This window comes from Aquarana catesbeiana, linkage group LG05, assembly GCF_042186555.1.
Source record: "Aquarana catesbeiana isolate 2022-GZ linkage group LG05, ASM4218655v1, whole genome shotgun sequence".
NCBI classification, from domain to species: Eukaryota; Metazoa; Chordata; class Amphibia; order Anura; family Ranidae; genus Aquarana; species Aquarana catesbeiana.
This window is the reverse complement of record NC_133328.1, coordinates 194,709,422-194,736,662: the sequence shown is the minus strand read 5'-3', so window position 1 is coordinate 194,736,662 and position 27,241 is coordinate 194,709,422. Positions and strand designations below refer to the sequence as shown.

Genomic DNA, 27,241 nt, shown 5'->3' with positions numbered 1-27,241 from the left:
ATCACACTGAACTTGTTGAGAAATACTTAGTCACTTGTGACAAATTCTCCTAAGAAACATCTATAAAGTAAGAACTAGTGCTTTGCCCATGCAGACCAAAGTAGCAAGTTCACTTAACTGCTGCCCTCCCATCACATACTTACCTTACCTGTTCTTATTAAGGGATGATGGTACTCCAAAAAAATTTAATGGGACACTTCCATGTAGGTTTCCTTTTTTTTCCACTTTAACCCCTTCACACAGACTGTACGCAAATATTCGGCCCCACTGGACTGTGCTCTCACGAGGAGCCCCGGGCCCCATGTCTAACGATCGGGACCCGAAACTCCCAATTCCGGGTCACATGATCACTGTGATAGTCACTGTTTGGCCATAACAGTGATCAGTCACTATGAAGCCCGCCCATTTTTTTTTGGAGGAGAGAGATGCATCCTATCTCTCGCTCACTCCATTCAGAAAAAAAGTGTAAAAATACAAAAAAAATCTAGATCAACGTTTGATCTAGGACATTGCCAGGGTTAGTGTTTGGGTCAGCATTTCATAAGATTTGTTTTACCCTTGGGTTAAACACAACACTTTCAAAATACATAGAAACCTATTTTTAAATAAAATAAAGGACAGTTTCTACCATTCTACTACCCTTCTCCTTACAGTATACTTACCACTGATGTGCAACCGGATATTAACCACTTACTGACCTACCGCCGTCCTTATACGTCGGTACTTTGAAGAGGAATATCGTTGTTATGGCAGCAGCTAGCTACCATAACACCGGTATCCTCTTCTTCAGCGGGCGGTCCACTTTCACATAAAATTCTCTGCGGCGGATTCGCTGTGAGATCACTTTTAATCGGTGGCGGGAGAGGGCCCGCCATGCTCCGGTGCTGGCGGAGGCGATTGGGTCCTGTGTCCTGTTAGGTATGGAGAAGAGTGGGGGGAAGATGCCCCCCCCCATAACATTGCAGGGCGGAAGCAACGTCAAAACGACATTTCCGCCCATAGCTCTTAAAGAGACAATTTTGAAAAATGTTTTTAAACATTTTTTTTTTTTTTTTTTACACAAAAGTTTATTGTTTCCAAAAAAAGTGTGCTTGTAAGACCGCTGCGCAAATACGGTGTGACAGAAAGTATTGCAAGGAATGCCATTTTATTCTCTAGGGTGTTAGGAAAAAAAATTATATATATATATATATATATATATATATATATATATATATATATATATATATATATATATATATATATATATATATATATATATATATATATAAAAAATTTTTTCCTAACACCCTAGAGAATAAAATGGCATTCCTTGCAATACTTTCTTTTTTTTTTTTTTGCTTGAAAATTACTTAGATCCCCTAAACATTATATTATATTATATATATATATATATATATATATATAAAATGTTTAGGGGTTCTAAGTAATTTTCTAGCAAAAAAAAAAATATATATTTTAACTGGTAAACACCAAATCTCAGAAAGAGGCTCGGTCCTTAAGTGGTTAAAATGCACTAGAAAATTTTACCCCCTTTGTTAAAGCTTACTAGCAAAAATTTCTGAGTAATAAAGTGAAAGTTCAAAAGAAATAATAAAAAAAAGAAGAAACACACAGATACCAGCTCTTTTGGTCCTCATATATTTGACCACAGCATTGAAGGTGAAAGATAAGACCTTATTATCACAGAGAAATTTTACATGTGAAAGAGATTCTATGGCAGAACAACAGACTAAGTCAAGCACACATCTGAAAAAAGTGAAGATCACTCACACAACTCTTCTCACAAAACACAAGCACCGGTCTTCCTCTACACTCAACTAGTGTGAGGTGTAAATCAGACACTTAAAATCAAAGGCAAAGCCCTTTTTTTTTTACCAAATGGTGCATGCAGCTCCCTTCCTTAAACAGATGTACAAAAAATAAGTTATGATCAGACAACACAGTTGGCTTCACATTACAAGTGGTCTCAAATGCTGAAAAGTTAATGATATTCTTCAGTCACAGTCACTGGTGAACATGCAAACATGTGACAGCATCATGTAGGAAAATGTTTGCACTTAGGATTTAAAGTGCACACAATCTCTGACACAAAAACATACTGAAGGCATCCTTTTTGTGTGCTGAACCAGTAACCTCATCGCTGGCATCATTTATTTAGGACATGGACCTTATTCATCAAATCACCTGAAACATCAAATTGCTGATTACCATATAAACCAGGTCTTCTTTTGAACACTTTAAAATAGATGTACACCCTCTCCTATACCAAGTGAAGTGAACAGCCTCACACGATACACAGAGATGAAACAAATCTCCCTACATACGTTTTACATGTATATCTGCGGTCTTTCCCTTTCTATATTGTTTAGAAAGTGCAGATCGTGTTAGAAATCTTCTTCCCTCTTGGAGCAGTGGGTGTGGCGTCTCTGCTAATCTACCTCTAAACTCCCTCTGAATGTAGCCTAACATTCACCCATGTGAATGTAGCCTAACATTTTAAAATAATTTATTATGTCAGAGAATAAACAGATAACTGTAAAGATAATCAGGTGCAGTTTAAAGTGGTTGTAAACCCCATTCATGAAATTTGACCTAAGCAAATATATCTGTAGTGTTTACTTATCGCTCACCAAAGCTCTAAGTGTTGTTTCTTTCTGCTGCTCCATTCCTCTTATCAGCAGAGTCCCTTCTGACAAGTTCTCCGACACAAATTTTTAGCTGCTTTTATCTTGTATGTAGGAGAACTTGTCAGAAGTGACTCTGCTGACAAGAGGAATGGAGCAGCAGAAAGAAACGACACTTAGAGCTTTGGAGAGCGATAAGCAAACACTACAGATATATGTGCTTAGGTCAAATTTCACAAATGGGGTTTACAACCACTTTAAGCTGCACTTGATTATCTTTACAGTTATCTGTTTAATCTCTGACGTAATAAGTTATTTTAAAATGTTAGGCTACATTCACATGGGTGAATATGAACAGACAGTGGATACCTGTGGCAGGAATCACAGATATATGTTAACAGCTGCAGACAGGAAACCTGTGCAAATGAATGACAGGCTGACAGCGGCTTCGCTTGTCTGCAGGTAATCCCACGTGGAGCAACCTGCAGGCAGGGACAAATGATTTTCTATCGATGCAGAAAGATTGCATACAGGACTGATCATCTGTCCCAAATTGCAAATAATTGATCTATATGTGCAGCCGCTGTCAACCTGTCATTCATTTCTCAGGCTCTTGCTTTATAAGTGAGTGGGGAGTTTGTATAGCATGTACTATACCTATAAAAAAAAAAAAAAAAAATTTTAAATGTTGCGATAACGCATCTGAAAATGAAATGCCATCAGAATGCATTGGTAAACACGTCCAATGGCAAACATAAAACAAATAAATTAGCATCTTCAGTCTGCAGAACATCAAGATCACAGAGTTGATAATGTAAGATTCCATTTAGCCCATTTTCTGCAGCAACGGCTTCAGTAAACATTGCCAGAACACTCTGCAAAAAGTGGTGACAAGTTAAAGCTGGCAGCATGTGGTGGAGGCACTGAACATGACGGGTGGAAATTCAACATCTCCTCACTGCAAACAGACTGTATCCCAAATTCTCCTGCCGGCCAATCAAGGTTCAAATGCAGGGAAGCGTGAAGTCTCTGGTGTCAACACATCTGATAGGAAATGAATAGCGCCAGCCATTCCTGAAAAGAAGCAGAGAGAAACTCTTAATTTACTTTTAGAAAAAGGAAGGGAGATGCGTGAAGAAACTGCTAGGCTACATACAAGCACTTTATGAGTGCATAATCCAATTTTGTGATTCAGGAAGGTTTGATATTTTTTAGAAAATTATATATATTAAACATTTGCAATAGTCACAGAGTCTGATGCATTAAAGCTGCAAAACAAAAAAAGAATATTTCAATAGACATTCAATACTTTATTCTTATTTGTTCCAGCAGCCTGGTCAAATAAGTCAGCTTTTTTGCTGTTAATCAGAATTTCAGATACAGGCTTTCAGCTTGTAAATTGGCTGTTTACAGCAATCTCTTCCTACACGCTGCTCCCAGGGACCACTAGAGGGAGCTGAAGGGAAGATGACACTTCGTATTGGGATAAATGAGAAATTCATCTTGTTCATTTCCTTTGGCTCCCTCTAGTGATGGCAAGGAGTATCTGCAGGAAGAGAAGATGTAAACATACTGCTTGCTTCTAGGCTGAAAGGCCCTTGTGCCTAAAGCCTCGTACACACGATGGGAATATCAGATCAATGATTGTTCGTTTTTTTTTTTTGCATGTAGTCTCATATTGAAAATGAAGAGATTACTACAGTAATGAAAATTCTCGTACGGCAGGATACAACTTTGTAAGTGATGTAATGTGTTGTATTGTAATGTATTTTCTCGTTTCTGAGGTCTTGGTCTTAGGATTTTGTTCGGTCAAATACTATACTGATTAACGAAAATCATATGGTCTGGTATCGTATGAGAACATTTTTTCTGTTTGTCCCTTTGGATAATTTAGCATGAAGTGTAAGGATTGCCTCTCGAAAGCTGTGTACTTCCAATTTTCCGATTGTGTGTACTAGGCTTAAAACTCCTGCAAAATGTATCTGCAAAACAGGTATCCCTTGAAATTAACTTTTTCAAGCAGGCAAGTTTGAATAAAGGCAAAGTAATGAAAGTGCACTTATCCTTCCCTCTCAAAATCTGTATGTAAAGTCCCCCTGCACAATACCCTGTGCTGGGTATAGGTTTATAAACGATCCCTTTGGAAGTCATCAGTCTACACAGGGGTCTCCAAACTACGGCCCTCCAGTTGTTCAGGAACTACAATTCCCATCATGCCTAGTCATGTCTGTGAATATCGGCGTTTTACAATGCCTCATGGTAATTCTGTAACAGCTGGAGGGCCGTAGTTTGAAGATCTCTGGGCTACACTATGCAGCTACTGGCTTTTAAACCCGACTATCACTGACAGCTTGGGTCCCCCCCCACTGACAATCGGGAACCAATCAGACTGGTTCCTGATCATCTGATCACTTTGACAACTATAACATAGTGATCACATGCAGGATGGAGATATCACTGAGAAAATAAAAGCCTGCAGATAAACACTGCCACCTTCAGGCTTCAGTGGCATTTTCTGTGCAATGTTTAATACTTGTAACCGTAGTCATATCACAGTAATATATTATTATTACTGTAATGGTTAATTACAATAAAAAGAATTAAAACATTTTAAAAAAGGAAACTATTTCTACATTTCTGTACATTTTGTCAGTGTATAATAAAATACAAAAAGAGCAAGACTTGCTGTGGATGACACCTCCACTTTTCTATGTTCAGGCAGTTCTGTGAGAAAAGTATTCATAAACTATTAATAATACCAGGCAACTTTCTCTAATGAGGTCATCATTTGGAACCCATCATGGAACCTCCATATAAAAAGATTTGGAGAGTTTGCCAATTCATACAATACAAGCTACTCAAGCTTATAGTTTTAATACCTTCAAAGAGAGAGTAAGGTCTGTCGGGGATTCGGCATCCATGTTTCCCATAATCTAAACACCACTCTGCAAACTAAAAGAAAGAAAACAATCTCACACATGGGATTGGAGATCAGTAACAAATCACAATAAAATCTGCATCATTTTCTTCATCTGTCAAATACCCTGTAAGTTCTGCCAACTCTCATTTCCAAATTTTAGGCTACTGCCCATTTTACCTGGGAGACAATTGTACCTTCCGAAAATGTCAGAAACTGGGCTTTTTTTGCAGCAAGTTTCTCATGAAAGTGGTCTGAGCAGCTCATGAGCCACTGAAACACTTTCCGAAGCAGCGGGAGGGTACGTCCCCCCTCCCTCCACTCGCCGGAGTTGCTCATGCTTGCAGTTTCCGCCAGTTAGACCAAGAAATGATCTGACGGAGCAGCCAGCTGCTCCCATAGGTGATCAAAGAGTTAACACTCTTTGATCGGCTCTATGGCCTTGGAGGACCGGAGCGATGTCACAATGTCACTTGAAGTCCAAGCTGGAATTAAATCATTTTTTTAAAGCAAAAGATTAAAAAAAATAAATAAATAAAAAAGTTTTTGGGAGCTTTTGCTTTTAAAAGGTAAAGAAGAGATATGGGGTCTTTTTGACCCCAGATCTCTCCATAAAGAGGACCTGCAAACGTTAGAGCGGGAGCAATAATTCTAGCGCTAGACCTCTTCTATAACTAAACAGGTAACCTGTAAAGGCGTTTAAAACATCGTCTATGGAGATTTTTAAGTACCGTAAGTTTGTCGTCATTCCACGAGTGTGCGCAATTTTAAAGCCTGATGTTAGGTATCTATTTGCTCGGCGTAACATCATCTTTCACATTTTACCAAAAAATTGGGGTATATAGTGTGTGTGTGTTATTTTTTCATTAATTAAAATATATCTTTTCCAAAAAACAAATTGCATTTGAAAAAACGCTCAAATACAGTGCAACATGAAAAATTGCAACGATCGCCATTTTTATTCCTTAGGGTCTTTTCTAAGAAATAAACTTTATCATTTTTGGGGGTTATAAGTAATTTTCTAGCAAAAAATACCGATTTAAACTTGAAAACAAAACATGGCAGAAAAAGTCTGCAGAAAAAAAGTTTAGTGAAATATATTATAATATATAGGCAGTGAAATTAAACATGGGAAAGTAAAGCCTAAAAAAAAAAAAAAAAAAAAGACTGCTATGGGAAATGATACCTGCACATCGGACTAGAGAAATATAGTAGATATGCTAGTAATAAAATATAGCATAATATAATATAGTAAATATGATTATAATATAAATCGTAACGTAATGTAGTAAATATACTACATAATCAACTTTCGAACGTAAAGAGTGATAACATCCACTACAGATCAGGGACACGTTGTGCTTCTGGGTATATAATGAAGAATAAAGCCTGCACATCATAAACGGACCCCTACCATATTTTATTATGCATGCGTTGTCGTATCTGGCCTGCACTTTGATGCTCTGGTAGCTGAAGGGAAGCCTGCTGCATTTTTAATATCCTGTTTCTAGCTGTGAATAGGTTAATGTAACTCCATTTCAAACAGCCACTACAAAAGCTGGAATTTTTCAGACCCAAATGTACCATGAAAGATCTAGATTTCCCTGAAGAGTTATTGCCTTGATCATAAAATATATTGTATGAGCTCTGAGATGCCATTTACATCTGCCAGGCAGCCCTCACATGCCTCAGAGCAGCAAAACATTTAGATAGTCATCGCAAATAGTGGCGTGTGGGTACTCCAGGGATCACAAACCATAGGTCAAGTGCATGGAGCTTTTAGAACTGGAGCATAGATACAAACAGGAGTTTTTACACCTACGTGGTTACAGAAGAGGAAATGTGTCACTAGAGCAAAGTAACAAAAATGTATGGAGATTTATATCAAACCAATTATGCATAATAAAAGAGGTACTAAAGCCGAAGCGTTTTTATAACAGGTACATCCCCACTTGAGCAATTGTAACTGGAAAATTGTTTTTTTTTTCTCTTCAGCACCTTTAGTGTGGCTTCCCTGAATTTCCAGTCAGAAGCATAAGCTTTGCCAGTGTCCAATCACTTGAAGGTACTCACCTACAGTTGTGTTCAAAATAATAGCAGTGTGTTTAAAAAGTGAGTAAAGCTCAAAATCCTTATAATAGCTTCTATTTCCATACACACAAATGCATTGGGAACACTACACAGTCTAGTCCACATCAAAAAACATGAAGAAAAATGTTTCAAATGTGTGACTACTCTACACAAAGTGAAGAAAAAAGGAATACAGTAAAACCTTGGATTGCAAGTAATGTGGTTTACGAGAGTTTCGCGATATGAGCTGTTTTTTTTTTTAAATCATGACTCGGTTTGTGAGTGTTTTCACGCAAGACTAGCAGGATTCAAGCCTCTGGGGTGTGTAATACCGCATTTGACCACAGGTGTGGGGGCGCCGGTGACGCTTGGAGACACTAGCAAACACTTCATTCCCGCGTGTCTCCGGGCTTCTCCGAGTGTCTCCGACACCCCCCCAGCTCTGGCCACACATGGTACTGCATACACTAAACAGTGACACTGGAACAAATTATCTGCGTTTCCATTGACTCCTATGGGGAAACATGCTTTGATATATGAGTGCTTTGGATTACAAGCATTCTTCTGCAACGGATTATGCGCGTAATCCAAGGTAATACTGTATTTGGCTTTTCCAAAAAAAGCAGTGTCTGCATTTTTCTTTACAAAAGCAAACATTTACTGTATGAACTAAAAAATACTTGAAGATTTAGCTTTCCTGTGAATCACTGAATATTTAGTTGTATAAGCACGGTTTCTGAGAACTACTTCACATCTGTGTTGCATGGAGTCGCCCAACTTCTGGCACCTGTGAACAGCTATTTCAGCCCAGGACGATTGCACTACATTCCACAATTCCTCTGAATTTCTTGGTTTTACCTCAGAAACAGTATTTTTGATGTCCCCCCACAAGTTTTCTATTGACTTAAGGTCCGGGGATTGGGCTGGCCACTCTCTAACATTAATCTTGGTCTGGAACCAAGATGCTGCTCGCTTACTGGTGTGTTTGGGGTTGTTGTCTTGTTGAAACATCCATTTCAAGGGCATTTCCTCTTCAGCAAAAGGCAACATGACCTCTTCAATTATTATGATGTATTTAAACTGATCCATGATCCCTGGTATGCAATAAATAGGCCCAACACCATAGTATGAGAAACATCCTCATATCATGGTGCTTCACAGTGTACTGTGGCTTGAATTCAGTGTTTGGGGGTCATCTGACAAACTATCTGCGGCCCTAGACCCAAAAAGAACAATCTTGCTTTCATCAGTCAACAAGACATTGCACCATTTCTCTTTAGGCCAGTCAATGTGTTCTTTGGCATGTCGTTTTTTCAACAATGGGACTTTTTGCGGGGCTTCTTGCCGATAACTTGGCTTCCCATAGGTCGTCTTCTAATTGTTACAGTAATCACAGCTAACTTTAGACCTTCTTTGATCACCCTGGAGCTGATCATTTCCTAACGCTTCCTTCCACGTCTTTTTGGCTTTGGTTGCCATTTTAAAGCATTTGAAATGATTTTACCTGAGCAGCCTATCCGTTTCTGCATGTCTTTATACGTTTTCCCCTCTCCAAGCAACAATGTCTGGAACAACCTATTTTAGTCAGATTTTCAGAGAGAAATGCACTATACCCAACATGTACAACATTTGCTGCCTTTACCCTTAACCACTTGCTTACAGGGCACCTAAACCCTCCTCCTGCCCAGACCAATTTTCAGCTTTTAGCGCTGTCACTCTTTGAACGACAATTGCGCGGTCATACAACACTGTACCCAAATGACATTTTTATCATTTTTTTCCCCAAAAATAGAGCTTTCTTTTGGTGGTATTTGATCACCTCTGGGTTTTTTATTTTTTGTTAAAAAAAATTTAAAAATGAAAGGAATTAAAAAAAAAAATACACAAAACTGTTTTATATTTTGTTAATAAATTTTGCAAACAAGTAATTTTTCTCCTTCATTGATGTACGCTGATGAGGCTGCACTGATGGGCACTAATAGGAGGCACTGATGGCCACTAATAGGCGGCACTGGTGAGCATTTATAGGTGGCACTGAAGGGCATTGATAGGTGGCACTGAAGGTCACTAATAGGTGGCACTGATAGCTGGCACTGATAGCTGGCACTGATAGCTGGCAGTGATGGGCACTGGTAGGTGACACTGATAGGCAGCACTGATAGGTGGCACTGATTGGCATTACTGATGGGCATTGATAGGTGGCACTCGTGGGCATTGATAGGTGACACTGATTGCTGGCACTTATGCACTAATTTGTGGCACTGTGTGGGCACTGGAAGGCAATATTGGTGGGCACAGATGAGGCACAGTTTCGCCTCTTCCTCTTCGGGACTGATGTCCCTTGCACTGAAGCCAGTGATTTTTTTTTTTTTTCTCCTCAAAAAAAAGCAGGACTATTGATCTTTTGTATACATCACGTGATCAGCTGTCATTGGCTTTTTGAAACGGTCATATTATGTACCTACTGTGTATGTTTGTATCCAGTTTATCAAGATTATCATGGATGGCACTTCCGGCACTGGTTACTATATACATTATTTAGGTTCGGGCGGATGCCCCTTCGCACATCGGCGCCATGGTCCCTGCGTCATACGCGGGACGTCGGCCTTGACGTCACCGCGCTGATGTTTGGAGCGTCATCTGCGTGATCTACCATTGGGGGGAGGGCTCCTTGGCGCCAAACACTGAGCGATTATTTAGCTCAGGTGCGGACGCCGCTTTCCTCCTCTCGCAGGCTCACGCACATGGCGTTGGTGGCATGTATATATATGTCCCCCAGTCGGAGCTGGCTGTTTCTATGGCCAGTCTCCTTCTGTGGTTCCTGCATACTAGCTGCCACCATCTTTGCCGGGTGTGCATTACTTACAGCGTCAGGTAAGCTTCCTGAGACTAGGTTCACCTTCCCTGTCACATCCTTGCTTCGTTCTCATTGCACACTCTGTTTTCCCCTACCAGTCCCACTTTATCCTTAATAATTCCTTTGTACAAATACCTACACATATTTTTATCTTTTTACTAGTCACTCCTTCAATCATATCCGTTCATCACATAATCTCCATTGTATTATTACCAATACTCCATATTTGGGTACATTATTTTTATATATTACTCTACATAATCATTTGAATTTAACTATATATACACTGATATTTAATATTTATTCCCAGATTTCCCCCTTTTTTCTGACAAGTCTTATACTACCATTGGTGCTACATGGAGATCACCCCACCTTCTAGACACTGCCTTTCCATTACCTGGCGCAACCCAGACATAACATGCTGCCTCAGCTCCAGCTGCGAGGTCTGTTGCCTCCGGCCCGCTCCTTGTCATCTGCCATGCGTCGCACTCAGTGTCAGGGTTGGTAAGTGTGTTTTTCTTTGGCCAACTATCTCTAGCATTTTTTACCTAATTCCTCTCTACATAGATTGAGGTTTACCTTATGTATATATCCTTCAGGATTATGTCGCATCAGCTCCTGAAGAGTGGAGTAAACCATCCACAAAACGCGTCGTGCTACATTTGATGCTACTACCTTATCTACTGCACCTTGATGATGTCATTATTTTTAATAATACCATTATTGCTATTATGCGATTATTATTCCAGTTACCGGAGATGCCACCTCTGGCATCCGCAGGCTATCCACTGTTCTGTACTAATATTATGTTGACTACTACCTATTTAGTATGATTACGCATTCAATTGCATGTACTCTTCCATCTTGTATGCCTACACTTTTTATGCCAAGTAAATATGTATGTATATATATGAAATCTTTCTATTATTTCTACTATGATTAATAAATTTACAATTTTAATCCTCCGCATTTCAACTGCTTCATTTAAAGTCCCAACTCCCCTTTTTGCATATACAGTTGATCACATGGTAAGGGGCCAAGATCGGCCCCTTACTCCGATCTGTGATCACCCGAGTCTCATTGACTCGGTGATCACAGCGCGCGCTGTGCAAAAAGGAGGACGTCTATTGATGGCCTCCTGGCAAAGTAGATCCGCACTGTAGCTGTCATTCGGCTATAGCGCGGATATGAAGGCGTTAAATAAGGGCCACCTGTTTTTTCACAGACTAAATGACCTCACTAATTGGACTATAGCACTAACACTGCTATTATTTTGAACACGCCCCTTTCAGTTAATGATTCAATTACACAGAAACAGCAGCATGTATGTCATGACGGTTGGGTCTGATGGTTTTCTATTACTCTACTACACCTACTAATAAATTATTTGCCATGTAGAAATGTAATTTATACCAAAAACAGCGATTGATCTGGTTGGACTGCTATTATTTTGAACACAACTGTATAGCCCATAGTGTATGAATACACTGCCTGCATCCTGTACTGTACTATTAGAATTAAAGTGTTTTGTTTACCTTCTCAGAACTTCATGTCCCAGCATCTCTAGCACCATTGCGCATACGCACCAGCACCATGACTTTATCATTCTATACCTCTGGGCTGCCTGTGTAGTGCAGGCAGATATTATGTGTGTGCGCACATAAAGGTGGTTCCAGCAAGGAACCTGCACGCCAAGGAGCCACACTTACAACGGAAAACAAGGCCAGCGATCAGAAGGACCAGGTCAATTACAGGATCACAATTCAGAAGCTTTAGAAGCAGTACACAATGAAAGTGCTGCCACCAAAATCTTAATACATTTGTTAATCAAATCAAACGCACCCACCCATCCATGTCTCCAGTTTTATTATTGCACAAAACCCCTTTAAAAAACACCCACCTAGCATTTCTGGCTTTGGCCATCTTGAGTAAGGGCAGATGATTCATGTAACATTTTACTTCCTTGAATCCATCTGCCCTTAGCTCAGACATGAGACAGGGGAGTGTGCTTAGCTGAGAAAACCCCTCCTGAAGATTCCTGGAATGTATGACATCATTTGTCTAGGCCTGGAAAGGAAGTAACTGAAAAATTGTAAAAAAAAAAAAAAAAAAAAAAAAAAAAAAGAAGTTTAAAAAAAGTAAATACGATATACTTTCCTATCTATTTACTAATGCTAGCAGCATAAGGATTAAAAATAGTCCATGTTGATTGAGAGAGTGAAGTTCCACTTTAATTTTACAAAAAATGGGTTTCATATCACCTAAATGATATCAGAGCATGCTTTATGTCCCTTTATAAAACACTGAAAGTGTAAAACATTCCAGTTCATCTGTCTGTCAGAAATCCAGTGAGCTTCTAAGTTCCAGTATAGGTGGACAATTCTGCCTTTGATGTAGTGAAATCCCAAGCAGCGTTGTCTGACCTGCCTGAGCTTTCCCTGATAGACTATAAACAAAACTCTACCATATGTTATGGAGATGAGGAGAAAGGGAGGTGTTCTGTAGTCCAGAAAGAGAACTCTGCCATGGCTTACAACACTGCTTGAAAATTCAGTGCAGTAGAAACAGTGCTGTCAGCTCGCTACAGGAACTTATGAGTTTGCTACATTTCTGGAAAATCATCAAGTCTTTTTATGTACTGTCAGTGTTTATGAAGGTATAAAACATGGAGAACTATGCATGTATTGCATAGATGTATTAAATGTGTTTTTTTTTTAATATTGGCTTTTTAATTGTTGTCGGTTTCCCTGTTATGGATTGTCCATTACTTCCTAGCTAGGAAAATGCCCAAAAACAGAAAACAGAAACAAACAAAAAAAAGGAAACAAAAACAGAAACTAAGAAAATGGAGTCCCAGACAGCAGTAAAACCCGACAGGAGTTTAATTCACTTGGTCCCCTTCATGACCAGAGCATTTTTATGCTGTTCAACACTGTGCTACTTTAACTGGCAATTGCTTGGTCATGCAATACTGTGAGCTTTCTTTTGGTGGTAATTAATCTGCTATACAAAACAAAAAATACTAAAAATCTTTAAAAAAAAAAAAAAAAACATTTTTCTAAGTTTCCATTTGTAAATTTTCCAAACAAGTAATCTTTCTTCATACGTTTAAGCCAAAATGTACTTTACTACATTTCTTTGGTAAAAATAACCCACTGTGGTGGATATTATTTAGTCTGTATAAACGTTGGTATGGTATGACTGGTGTGGTGGTGTTCAGGAATACTGACTAATTACAGTATGTAGGAAAAAAAAAAAAAAAAAAAAATTTCTAAACTTTTTTTTTTTTATACATCATCAGAGTAGTTCAGTGTCACCATGGGGATTTTTTTTACACTGTCATTGCTTATAACAGTGATGTTCACTGTTATGAATGGCTTTCCAGTCATGACAGCTTGATTATTATTGTGATCCATAATTGGCTACAGCTAATTGTAACGATATAACGTACTGGACATGAAACACTGTAGCTAGTTGCCATGTTGTTTGGAACGCAGCCATGACAGCTTGGCTAACCCTGTAACATTACAGAAAACTCTGAACTCCATCCTTGTCTTAGGAATTCAAAGCTTTTAAAATTTCAAAGGAAAGAAAAGGTTATCCCAACAGAGAAAGCAGAACCAGGCTAGGTCAGTAAAAACAGCCTGTTGGCCTGGCAGGATTCAGGCCTGTCGTAAAACTGTCACCCTCTCCATTCAGAGAACCAGCAGACATCGGTCGTAAATACCTGAATTCACAGAAGTGGAATAAGTATGAAATTCCAGCATGTTTCATAACTTCCAAAGTAATAATAGCATGGCCGTAATGTAGACATATTTAGTTTCCTCAGATAATTTCTAACATTTCAAGTCCAGACACCCCTATGTCAGGTCATGTGGGAAATCACTGGTACCACTTATTCCTTCTAAGTAGACTATACACTATAGATATAGCATGTTTATATTTGTTTTGAAGCACATCTCACACTGAACAATAATATGGATATTTGGAGTCTGTAAACACTACAGATGCGGAGATACGGATATGTATCACAAAATCTACCTGGGACAAGATCATGAGTGTAGACACCTCCCAGCAACCAACCCCTAAAACAAGATAACCAGACAATTGGTCGCTGTCAACACCCCCTTTGATTTGACAGGAAAGAGGAGAAGCCAAGACAATGGTCAGTTCTCCTTTTACCATCCAAGACCTTGCTTGGACCTTGAAGAAGGGGACATACCCCGAAAGCTTGTCCTGAAAAATTGTATGTTAGTGCAAATAAAAAAAGTATCACGGACAGTACTCAATTTTCACCATCCAAGAAGAAACATCTGCCAAGTTGAGAACCGATTACCCAGCTCATCGATCAAACTCTGATCAACCTCAGACATTAATTGCAAGTATTCTTCCTTCCCAATTCTACCTTATTCCTTTGTGGCTGTATATTGTCTTTATCTTTTGAAACATCTTTTTTCTGTAAATATTTTATTTGCATCAACTTTGACCTTTTCATAATAAACCCTTATGTTGAAAAGTGTTAACCTTGTCTCTAAAGCTCTTAATGCAAGCTATAAACGAACCTGCCTCTTGAAGGGCGCTACTGTTGTAGAGTAAGACCTCTGAGCTGTCTGTGGTGGCAGTGTGTGTTGCAGACGCTTATTCTAATTATAATTGGTATTGCTAAAATTATGAGTCTCCCCCGGCTCGGTCTTTTAAACGGGGGTGGTGGCAGTTAAAGGGTTAACTGTGTAATTAGCCCAGTGACAATCACTCTCAGGCTGCTCACATCTAGATTGTGGTCCTGCAAGCTGGAAAATCTTTGTGCTGGGCGCAGCTGAGAGTGGCATTGTTACGTAAGTGACAGCGTAATGTGAGGTTGGCCGGTCCTTCGTCGCGTGTTAGCGAGGAGGGCGGGGATCTGACACCCGTGTTCATCACACTAATCACATGGCACAGGGTGCTGTGATTGATCCAGGTACCATGTGATAGCTGTGGGCCAATCACAGCATCACAACACTAAGCACAGCTGTTGTGCTTACATTGTGATCACGTTATACCCTGGCCGCTCAAAGCAACCCAGGTATCAGGAGCTGCAATCTGCTGTGTCCGGTGGACATAGCGGTCATGGGAGCGGTGCGCTTTGTGCTTATATACCAGCGACATACATGTACGTGATTGTGCCTGGCTGTCTAGCTCGCCTGCCTTCAGTAAACTTACTGTAGGCAGGACAGCAAGTGGTTAACTTTACCCTATTCTATCCAGAACACCAACATTTTTTTTTTCTTGTCTGTGTCCTGTTTGCGGGATTTTCCTTCAATTCATATAGGAAGAGGAAATCGGAGGGGAAATTGACATTTTGACAGGGCGTCCCCATTGGAAGATTTAACTTAACCTCCTATTCTGGTGACAACTAACATTTTGGACTTCCCTGCAGTTTCTGTCCTGGTCATAATGGTCACCAGGACATCCACAAAAAGGGTTAATTTCCCCAGCAGAGACACAGACAGCAATACAAACCTGACAAGGGTTCTAACCTTCTACCCTACGAATAAATAACTAAAAGTATGGCAAACACTATTATAGACCATATAGGTGGCATATACTGTATATTGACAGGTACAGCATCCACATCAGAATAACATTACCTTGCAGGCTCTGTAGAGATATTTCCTGTCCTGAGTGTGGTGATATAGAGACAGGAATGCATATCCATTCCCTGAGGTTCCATGACAGATGCCATATCCTTTCCGTAATAATCCTCTATGCCAGATGACATCACTGCACTCCATGGCATCTTTCAAGTACTTCTCGTCTTTGAAAAGCTAAAACAAAATTTGGTGGGGGTTACACTTTCAAGTAAAGTAAAAACAATATACTTTGCAATGTTACAATAAATTAAAGTTTCTGCATATAGAAAAATATTACAAGGCACATGTCCTAGTTCCATATGTGTACTGGCAGTGGGAGTGGGTGATAAAAGCACCCCTACAAAATCTCTGTGCCCTAAAAGTAGCTGGCAAACTAAATTCGACCACATTTCTATCTGTAGTAAAATAGTATGGCATTATTTCTTTGCAGTTCTGCCACGGAGTAATCCTGCAGCTGCATTTGTCGGTAGGGATTGTATAGTTTCAGCCTCCTGGCCAGCCCAGTCGATCCCCAGCAAAGTGATACATGCCCTCCACCTCTCAGCCTTTGCACCAAGCAGGGGAAGCAAGTGCAACAGAGTTTGTGCTACCCATGTCCTAACTGCCGGTGTTCTTTATTACAGGGAGTCTACAACTGATATACAAGTACTCTAATTATAGAATCCAGCATGTCTATATTTACTTCCGCTATTGTTTTTGCTGGAGGGATATATAATTACTGGGTGGTATATTGTTGCTGCAAGCTCTATAAAAGGTCCTGTGCTGGAAGGTGGGTAGGAGGGTCTGAGGCAAGTGACCAGAGGGGGATGGGATGTACCTGCACTTTCTGAAAAACAAAAAACAAAAAACAAAAAAAAAAAAAACACAAAAACAACACATATATAGTTAGATATAACACATTCAACAACCTCCAAAGCATACAAATTAGGGGTCTCGACCAATTATCAGCGTGGCCGATATTCACTTGTTTTTTTTTTTAAGAATCTGTATCGGTAACAAAAACTTACAGATATTGCTTCAAGGGGTTGTACCGGAGTGATGCCCGGTACTGTTCTTTAGCGCGGACGATCAGCTTCTTGTAATAACAACCGATGTGGCTAAGCAGCCGTTTGGCCGTTATTACAAGCAGCGGGAGGAGACGTCCCCCCTCCTACTGACGCCTTCCGCCGCTCAGCCCGGGTCTCTCGTCCCACCGCTGGCCAAAGACCCAGAACAAAGCCAATTGCTTTGCTCGGGTCTCGGATCTAGTAACCTGGAAGCGATGTTATCACATTACTTTCGGATTACTCTCATCCGAAAGGCGCCAGTTTTAAGAAATAGAAAGTATTCAAAAACGCAGATCTTGGCATTTTGAATACTTTTAAGTGCAGTGGAATATTTTGGGGTCTTATCTCAGATCCCTCCATAAAGAGGACCTGTTTACATGTAAAAAAAAAAAACAAAAACAAAAAAAAAACAAAAAAAAAAAAAAAAACTTAAAATCTACAGAATATCAGCACCTGATATCAGCCTTAATGGCAGCCGAAAAATCGTTATTCGCACCAAAAAAAATTATATCGGTTGACCCTTAATACAAAAGCACTGTCATTTACCCTGTGATCTATATATCTAGCAAGCTTCAGGTGATTTATCTTAATCTCCTAGTGACGGGAAGGCAGCGGAGTTTAATAAGCCACTAGAGAGCGGGTGTCTGGAGAACTAATGACTGCGCTAGGCCTGCTAAATGGATTACAGCTACATGTAAAGCTGTATAAAGAGTACCCTCTGCTTGTCAGAGCATCTGAAGCCACTAGAAATCTGGTAGCTGAAGAACTTACAAGCCCACTGATTGCATGATTACACAAATGCTACATATTACGGTGAGCAACACCATGTTAAACCCTTCATGATGGACCTAAAACCAGTTTTTCAATTTTGACACATGTTTGTAAAACTGTAATTACCTAGTGTATCCAGGTGAATAGCGATAGATATCTCATGATTTTTTGATCATTAAAGGAAAACTGGCCTACATAGCAAAAATATATATTTTTTTAAATGTAGCTGTATATTTCTTGCTGTTACCATAACTTTCCACCAAAGAACAACCCAAAATAAATCCTCCTACTCGTAGTAAAACCCAGAAACAATAGTATGCATTTAAAAAACGCTAGTGTACATGGAGCCTTAGTTTTTCTTTGTTATTTATACCTAAACCACTCTGATACTGACCCTAACCCTGACCTAGAACAACCTAGATCTAGTTGCTTTATCTTAATTCCATATCTTAATTCCATTTATATTACTGTTACACGTTTCTCCTCTAGCAAGCAGAAAAAGGCACAGTGGGGTTGATTTACTAAAGGCAACTGCACTTTGCACTACAATTGTACTGCAAGTGCACTAGGAAGTGCAGTCACTGTAGATCTGAGGGGAAGATCGAAATGAGGGGAAGCTCTGCTGATTTCTATCATCCAATCAAGTGCAAGTAAAAATGTTTTATTTTTATTTTCTTTGCATGTCCCCCACAGATCTACAGCGACTGCACTTCCAAGTGCACTTGCAGTGCACTTGTAGTGCAAAGTGGATTTGCCTTTAGTAAATAAACCCCAATGTATCTTTCTCTATTCAAGAGGAAAAAGAGTAAAAGGGGTGAGCTGTAGTGTGGTTGACCACTGTGATAGCCAATTACAGGTTATCACAGCAAGAAAGTTGTAAGGTAGAGTACATGTCATAAAATCCAATCTCGAGTTCAAACTGGCATCATCCCATAAATATATATGGTATTTTTGAAACAGAAGAGTAGTGGGACTTTAAATATGCCAAATGAGAACATAACCAAAATCTATATACATTTTATTACACATAAAACATTATCAGACACAATATTAAAAACATAGATATGCATAGAGAAACTTTGCAATCACTACAAAGATATGTAAATCTGATGGATCCATGTACTTGTAACTGGTCTACGCGTTACACTGGATACCCTGCTTCTTTGGAACCATACATAGATTGCAAGTGTGTTATATACAGAGTTTTTTACTCAATATTATAAATCATCAAAACAGAGGAGAGGAATATAGGATCTGTCTTAGATGTTTTGCCAAAAAGGATATAGTCCGGACCTATAAAGGTAGAAGTAAACAAATATCTAAGAGGGGAAAATAGATATCAGGTGTATAGCAATATACTCCGAACGATGTGAATCCCAGTATCTATTTAAGACAGAGGGGATAAATCCAAAATACCAAGAAAACCAGGCATCTCTGTGACGATCGCATCTGCTGGTATTGTGGTAAGTACATATCCACCTCTCCTCTGGCAAAGTATTATTTATAATAAATAATATTAAATAATACAACAATAATAAAATCGGAGTGTTTACTTTTCTATACTATATTTATTTATTTATTTATGGTACTTATATAGCGTCGTCAATTTACACAACGCTTTACATATACATTATACATTCACATCAGTCCCTACACCCTCAAGGAGCTTACAATCTAAGGTCCCTAACTCACATTCATACATACTAGGGCCAATTTAGACAGGATCCAATTAACCTACCAGCATGTCTTTGGAGTGTGGGAGGAAACCGGAGTACCCGGAGGAAACCCACGCAGGCACAGGGAGAACATGCAAACTCCAGGCAGGTAGTGTCGTGGTTGGGATTCGAACCAGCGACCCTTCTTACTGCTAGGCGAAAGTGCTACCCACTACACCACTGTGCCGCCCTATGGTGTTAGGCAGGGGTCATTAAACTTTTTACAATTACATATCACCAGGAGATCACCCAATATGTCCACACACCCCCTTCGCCAGATCATTGAGGTTCATCAGCCATATTAGGTACCAGCATGGCCTCAGAAGATGTCAATTGCTTGGATCTACTTTACATATGGATAGTGACAGAACAGAACACATTTCTTTTTGTACGCACCGTAAAATCCTTATCTTGTTGAGGGGGCACAAGTTTCAAAAGATAATTGGATTATACCGTTTCCTACAAGAGGATTTGGACAATGGCAAACAAAAAAAGAACCCTCTCGCTCGCAGCATGCCTTAGTTGTGTAACAACCAATGCTGAAGCAAGACTTAAACACAGAGTAGTGAGACCTGTGTCCTCAATGAATTTCCAAGAAAAGGATTTTACTGGGTACATAAATCCTGTTTTCTTTCTTATTCATTGAGGGATTCAAAGACAATTAGCATGTCCATAAGCAGTTCAACTGAGGGGTGGGCAACGCGACAAAAACACTTCCAGGTCCACCATAAAACTGAGAACTGCATGTGGCTCAAGGAGCTGCCTAACCTTACACACAAAGCGGACATATATATATAAATGTATATACAGTGGGGACGGAAAGTATTCAGACCCCCTTAAATTTTTCACTCTTTGTTATATTGCAGCCATTTGCTAAAATCATTTAAGTTCATTTTTTTTCCTCATTAATGTGCACACAGCATCCCATATTGACAGAAAAACACAGAATTGTTGACATTTTTTGCAGATGTTTAAAAAAAGAAAAACTGAAATATCACATGGTCCTAAGTAATCAGACCCTTTGCTCAGTATTTAGTAGAAGCACCCTTTTGATCTAATACAGCCATGAGTCTTTTTGAGAAAGATGCAACAAGTTTTTCACACCTGGATTTGGGGATCCTCTGCCATTCCTCCTTGCAGATCCTCTCCAGTTCTGTCAGGTTGGATGGTAAACGTTGGTGGACAGCCATTTTTAGGTCTCTCCAGAATAGAAAGAGTATGTGGTGCTATCCTATCCTTAATATTCTCAAAGTGCTGTACAATAAATCCTGATCATAAAGGTGCACTGTGCATGTAAATAAAGTGCACTAGATAATACTTTGTGATCACAAGATCCAATCCCCCAGAATATATTGATAGTAGCAAATATTAATAATCCAAATAGCAACCAATGCAATGATAATTCAAATAAATAAACCAATAAAGTGTCAAGTGCATAATAAATAGTATACAAACTTAAGCTCCTGATGCAATAATAACTCCTCATGCAACTGCTAAATAAGAAATATATGTGACAAAGTGTGCGCAAAAAAAATATTCACAAAGTGCATCAGTGCAAACTAAAAATGTAGACTGAAGATTTCACATAAACTGTTTAAACAATATCAGTAATTTACCAAGTCTAGCTCAATATATAGATTGCAACAAATCAGTATGAGTCCAAATCAGCAACTCATGCAATAATTATTCAAACTGATAAAGCAGATAAAGTGACAAGTGCGTATTGAATAATGTGCAAAATAGTGACTCCTAACATGATAGCAACTCCTGGTGCGACTACTATATATAAAACTTGTACAAGTGACAAAATGTGAAGAAAATATTCACAAAGTGCATATGTGCAATAAACAGTGTAACTGAAGGTATCACATAAACTGTTGAACCAATGAAAGTTTTTAACAAAGTGACAATAGTGCAATGAAGTTCAGAAAGGTCCAAAACAGTGCAACTCCTATTGTGACAACAATGTCCACAAGAGGGAATCTTCTAAAAAAAAATGCAGATGCAGTGATGGCAAGTGTCTTGTGATAAATGCATCCACTTCTATTCCGGTGCGTGACAGATATTTCCCCCAGCCTCTTACCTGAAGCAGCGGCCCCCAATGGGCCGAATCAAGCGAAAACCACTCAGGTAGATGATGCTCCGTGCAGGGGATCTTCAAGAATGGTCACACTTCCTGGAGAGATGTCCGTGGATGCCCGTGAAAAGGAATAATTGCGACCCTCCCCACCGCTCACATTGGTGATCCCAGGATGCCGGTGGAAAAGAAGAGAATATCCTCCATGGTGTAGTATTTTGAAAATGTTATTAAATCAATGTAGCAACTTACATGTAAAAAAACAGCAAGCAGTAGCGAATGGAAGGCTTCCGTGTCTGGCCGTACCCTGGAAGCGACGGCACATAGCTCCTCCTACCCAGACGCGTTGCGTCACACCACGTGACTTTTTCAAAGGGGTGTGGTTTTGCGCAATAGTTTTTATTTTATTAGGTCTCTCCAGAGATGCTCAATTGGGTTTAAGTCAGGACTCTGGCTGGGCCATTCAAGAACGGTCATGGAGTTGTTGTGAAGCCACTCCTTCATTACTTTAGCTGTGTGCTTAGGGTCATTGTCTTGTTGGAAGGTAAACCTTCAGCCTAGTCTGAGGTCCTGAGCATTCTGGAGAAGGTTTTCGTCCAGGATATACTTGTACTTGGCCGCATTCATCTTTCCCTTGATTGCAACTAATCGTCCTGTCCCTGCAGCTGAAAAACACCCCCACAGCATGATGATGCCACCACCATGCTTCACTGTTGGGACTGTATTGGACAGGTGATGAGCAGTGCCTGGTTTTCTCCACACATACTGCTTAGAATTAAGGCCAAAAAGTTCTATCTTGGTCTCATCAGAACAGAGAATCTTATTTCTCACCATCTTGGAGTCCTTCAGGTGTTTTTTTTAGAAAACTCCATGCGGGCTTTCATGTGTCTTGCACTGAGGAGAGGCTTCCGTCGGGCCACTTTGCCATAAAGCCCCGACTGGTAAAGGTCTGCAGTGATGGTTGACTTTATACAATTTTCTCCCATCTCCCGACTGCATCTCTGGAGCTCAGCCACAGTGATCTTTGGGTTCTTCTTTACCTCTCTCACCAAGGCTCTTCTCCCCCGATAGCTCAGTTTGGCCAGATGACCAGCTCTAGGAAGGGTTCTGGTCGTCCCAAACAAATTCCATATAAGGATTATGGAGGCCACTGTGCTCTTAGGAACCTTAAGTGCAGCAGAAATGTTTTTGTAACCTTGGCCAGATCTGTGCCTTGCCACAATTCTGTCTCTGAGCTCTTCAAGCAGTTCATTTGACCTCATGATTCTCATTTGCTCTGACATGCACTGTGAGGTCTTATATAGACAGGTGTGTGGCTTTCCTAATCAAGTCCAATCAGTATAATCAAACACAGCTGGACTCAAATGAAGGTGTAGAACCATCTCAAGGATGATCAGAAGAAATGGACAGCACCCGAGTTAAATATATGAGTGTCACAGCAAAGGGTCTGAATACTTAGGACCATGTAATATTTCAGTTTTTCTTTTTTAATAAATCTGCAAAAATGTCAACAATTCTGTGTTTTTCTGTCAATATGGGGTGCTGTGTGTACATTAATGAGGAAAAAAAATGATTTTAGCAAATGGCTGCAATATAACAAAGAGTGAAAAATTTAAGGGGGTCTGAATACTTTCCGTCCCCACTGTATGTGTGTGTATATATATATATATATATATATATATATATATATATATATATATATATATATATATATATACACACACACACACTTTGCATCTGCAGCATCCAGTCAGTGTAGCCTAGATTTACACTCTACAGTGCATTCCTTGGTGTACTATCAAAAAAAGCAAAAAACAGGCATGCTGGGAGTGGGAGAGGCTTTATCAGGCTGATCACGTTTTTTTTTTTGCCAGTGCAAATAATGTAAGCAGCAGGATAACCCAATTATCTTTGCATCCTGTGTCTCTCAATGAACAAGAAATACATTGGATTATATTTATTATTGGTTTATTAATTAATTATTTTATAAAAATGGCAAAATCACAGATGCACAAGCTACCTAGAACTGATGAGATTTTTGCTGTTTTTCTTCTGTGCAAAAACATGGAATCAAGGTACACTTATCGACTATGCTATTCGAATGGCATATGACGTATCAAATTCACTTAGATAATACGGAGAACCCTTCTTTTAACTTGGTATAATTATTTAGAGAACCAGTCCCATTATTTGGTTACCATACAGCCAAGGTCTATGGATATCCGTTTAGGAACTTTTGGTCTTAGGTGACCGCATTGTCACATAAGATTTCACACACGTTCTTGAATGCAGAATTAGGCCCCCTATTTTTATATCCAGAATAATAATAAGAGATAACTAGAAATGTGCTTCTCCAATACCATCCTTTTCCCGCCACTGTAATCTTTCAACGCCGCAGGCATTAATAGAGCCAGGGGACCCAACATATGCACTCAAAAGTGCTGACAATACTTTTTCCGCCACCACCCTCCTCCAATTATAGGAAGCTACACTATAGCTTACATGAATGAAATGTTATCTATGAATAGAGGATTAGTGGAATAATGAACAGACTGCCTCCTCCTTTCTTAGAAGCTATAGTACAGGGCAGACATAGTCGGCACGCTTGAGGAGTGCATATGATAAGTCCCTTGGTTCTATTAACCCCCATGGCACCAGAAGATTGTGGCGATATATTAATATGCACCCGGTAATCATTGCCTGTAAACAATATCCCTTGTGCTGATTTTATTAATACCCTTTAGACTTTAAAGAATCTAGCAAACTAAAGCACACATATGAAGACACCGGGACCGGATGGTTTCCCGGTGGAATTTTACAAAATGTATGCAGAACAACTGGCCCCTAGACTCCAATCCTTATTCACTAAGTCCTTCAAAGAGGGCCACCTTCCTGACTCAATGCATGAGGCGGTGATAGTAGTTATCCCCAAGCCGGGAAAAGACCCGACTCTATGCTCTTCCTACCATCCCATTTCCATCCTGAATGTAGACACAAAAATCCTACCTAACAGGCTAAAGACAGTCATTACGGCCCTGATACAGTCAGGTCCATAAATATTGGGACATTGACACAATTCTAATCTTTTTGGCTCTATACACCACCACAATGGATTTGAAATGAAACTAACAAGATGTGCTTTAACTGCAGACTGTCAGCTTTAATTTGAGGGTATTTACATCCAAATCAGGTGAACGGTGTAGGAATTACAACAGTTTGTATATGTGCCTCCCACTTTTTTAAGGGACCAAAAGAAATGGGACAGATTAGCAATCATCCATCAAACTTTCACTTTTTAATACTTGGTTGCAAATCCTTTGCAGTCAATTACAGCCTGAAGTCTGGAACGCATAGACATCACTAGACGCTGGATTTCATCCCTGGTGATGCTCTGCCAGGCCTCTACTGCAACTGTCTTCAGTTCCTGCTTGTTCTTGGGGCATTTTCCCTTCAGTTTTGTCTTCAGCAAGTGAAATGCATGCTCAATCGGATTCAGGTCAGGTGATTGACTTGGCCATTGCATAACATTCCACTTCTTTCCCTTAAAAAACTCTTTGGTTGCTTTCGAAATATGCTTCGGGTCATTGTCCATCTGCACCGTGAAGCGCCGTCCAATGAGTTCTGAAGCATTTTGCTGAATATGAGCAGATAATATTGCTCGAAACACTTTAGAATTCATCCTGCTGCTTTTGTCAGCAGTCACATCATCAATAAATACAAGAGAACTAGTTCCATTGGCAGCCATACATGCCCAAGCCATGACACTACCACCACCATGTTTCACTGATGAGGTGGTATGCTTTGGATCATGAGCAGTTCCTTTCCTTCTCCATACTCTTCTCTTCCCATCCCTCTGGTACAAGTTGATCTTGGTCTCATCTGTCCATAGGATGTTGTTCCAAAACTGTGAAGGTTTTTTTAGACGTTGTTTGGCAAACTCTAATCTGGCTTTCCTGTTTTTGAGGCTCACCAATGGTTTACATCTTGTGGTGAACCCTCTGTATTCACTCAGGTGAAGTCTTCTCTTGATTATTGACTTTGACACACATACACCTACCTCCTGGAGAGTGTTCTTGATCTGGCCAACTGTTGTGAAGGGTGTTTTCTTCACCAGGGAAAGAATTCTTCAGTCATCCACCACAGTTGTTTTCCGTGGTCTTTCTGGTCTTTTGGTGTTGCTGAGCTCACCGGTGCGTTCTTTCTTTTTAAGGATGTTTCAAACAGTTGATTTGACCACACCTAATGTTTTTGTTATCTCTCTGATGGGTTTGTTTTGTTTTCTCAGCCTAAAGATGGCTTGCTTCACTGATAGTGACAGCTCTTTGGATCTCATATTGAGAGTTGAAAGCAACAGATTCCAAATGCAAATAGCACACTTAAAATGAACTCTGGACCTTTTATCTGCTCCTTGTAAATGGGATAATGAGGGAATAACGTACACCTGGCCATGGAACAGCTGACCAGCCAATTGTCCCATTACTTCTGGTCCCTTAAAAAGTGGGAGGCACATATACAAACTGTTGTAATTCCTACACCATTCACCTGATTTGGATGTAAATACCCTCAAATTAAAGCTGAAAGTCTGCAGTTAAAGCACATCTTGTTAGTTTAATTTCAAATCCATTGTGGTGGTGTATAGAGCCAAAAAGATTAGAATTGTGTTGATGTCCCAATATTTTTGCACCTGACTATACATCCAGACCAGACAGGATTCATGCCAGGCAGGGGAACAGACATAAATATCCGCCGGCTACACACACAGCTATAGCTATTGCCTCCTCCGATAAACTGGGAGTAGTGGCCTCACTCAACGCGGAGAAAGCTTTTGATTCGGTTGAGTGGGGCTACCTTTTGGCAGTTCTTTCTAAATTTGGATTCGGGCCTAGATTCTTGACCTGGCTCCAAATGCTCTATGCCCAACCCAGAGCCCACATCCGCACTAATGGTGTCCTATCAGAGGTGTTTAAGCTGGGGAGAGGCACAAGACAGAGGTGCCCTCTCTCTCCGGCCCCGTTTGCCTTAGCACTCGAGCCATTAGCCATCCTTCTTAAAGCAGATGAATTAGTTAAAGGAATACAGGTGGGCCCAGTGATAGAAAAGATCTCTTTATATGTTGATGACTCTATCCTCTATTTAGCAGATGCCTCTGACTCCCTGAGAGCAGCCCTTGCGGTGTTTGACAACTTTGGCCGTTTTTCGGGCATCCGAATAAATTGGAATAAATCGGTCCTTTTTCCCCTCTGCCAGTCAATGCCACAGATAGATACAGGAACCCCTTTGAAATGATTAGACGAGTTTACCTATCTGGGGGGGGGAAATAGGGAATGAAATGACAGGCTATCTGGGTAAAAATGCATTCCCTCTGTTGACCCAGCTCCAGCAGCAGTGCTCCACCTGGAGATCTCTTCCCTTAACCCCGGTAGGTAGAGGCAACCTCTTAAAAATGATTTATTTACCAAAATTCCTCTATTATTTCAGAAACACCCCGACCCCCATACCCAGGTCCTTCGTTTTCCGGTTGGAAAGCGTAG

The 27,241-nt window shown here is 39.9% G+C and overlaps 1 protein-coding gene across 2 annotated transcripts in view; it reads right to left on the bottom strand.

Moving 5' to 3' along the window:
* Window positions 1-3,279: 3,279 nt before the first annotated feature.
* LANCL2 (LanC like glutathione S-transferase 2) overlaps window positions 3,280-27,241 on the bottom strand; it is a 121,229-nt gene continuing 97,267 nt past the window's right edge. For both annotated transcript variants that reach the window (XM_073630460.1, XM_073630461.1), the window contains exons 7-9: window positions 16,099-16,275; window positions 5,507-5,579; window positions 3,280-3,701 (exon numbers count right to left, since the gene is read on the bottom strand). In XM_073630460.1, the coding sequence (XP_073486561.1) occupies window positions 3,625-3,701; window positions 5,507-5,579; window positions 16,099-16,275 (327 nt within the window). In that variant the 3' untranslated portion in view covers window positions 3,280-3,624. The remainder of the gene's footprint in view (window positions 3,702-5,506; window positions 5,580-16,098; window positions 16,276-27,241) is intronic.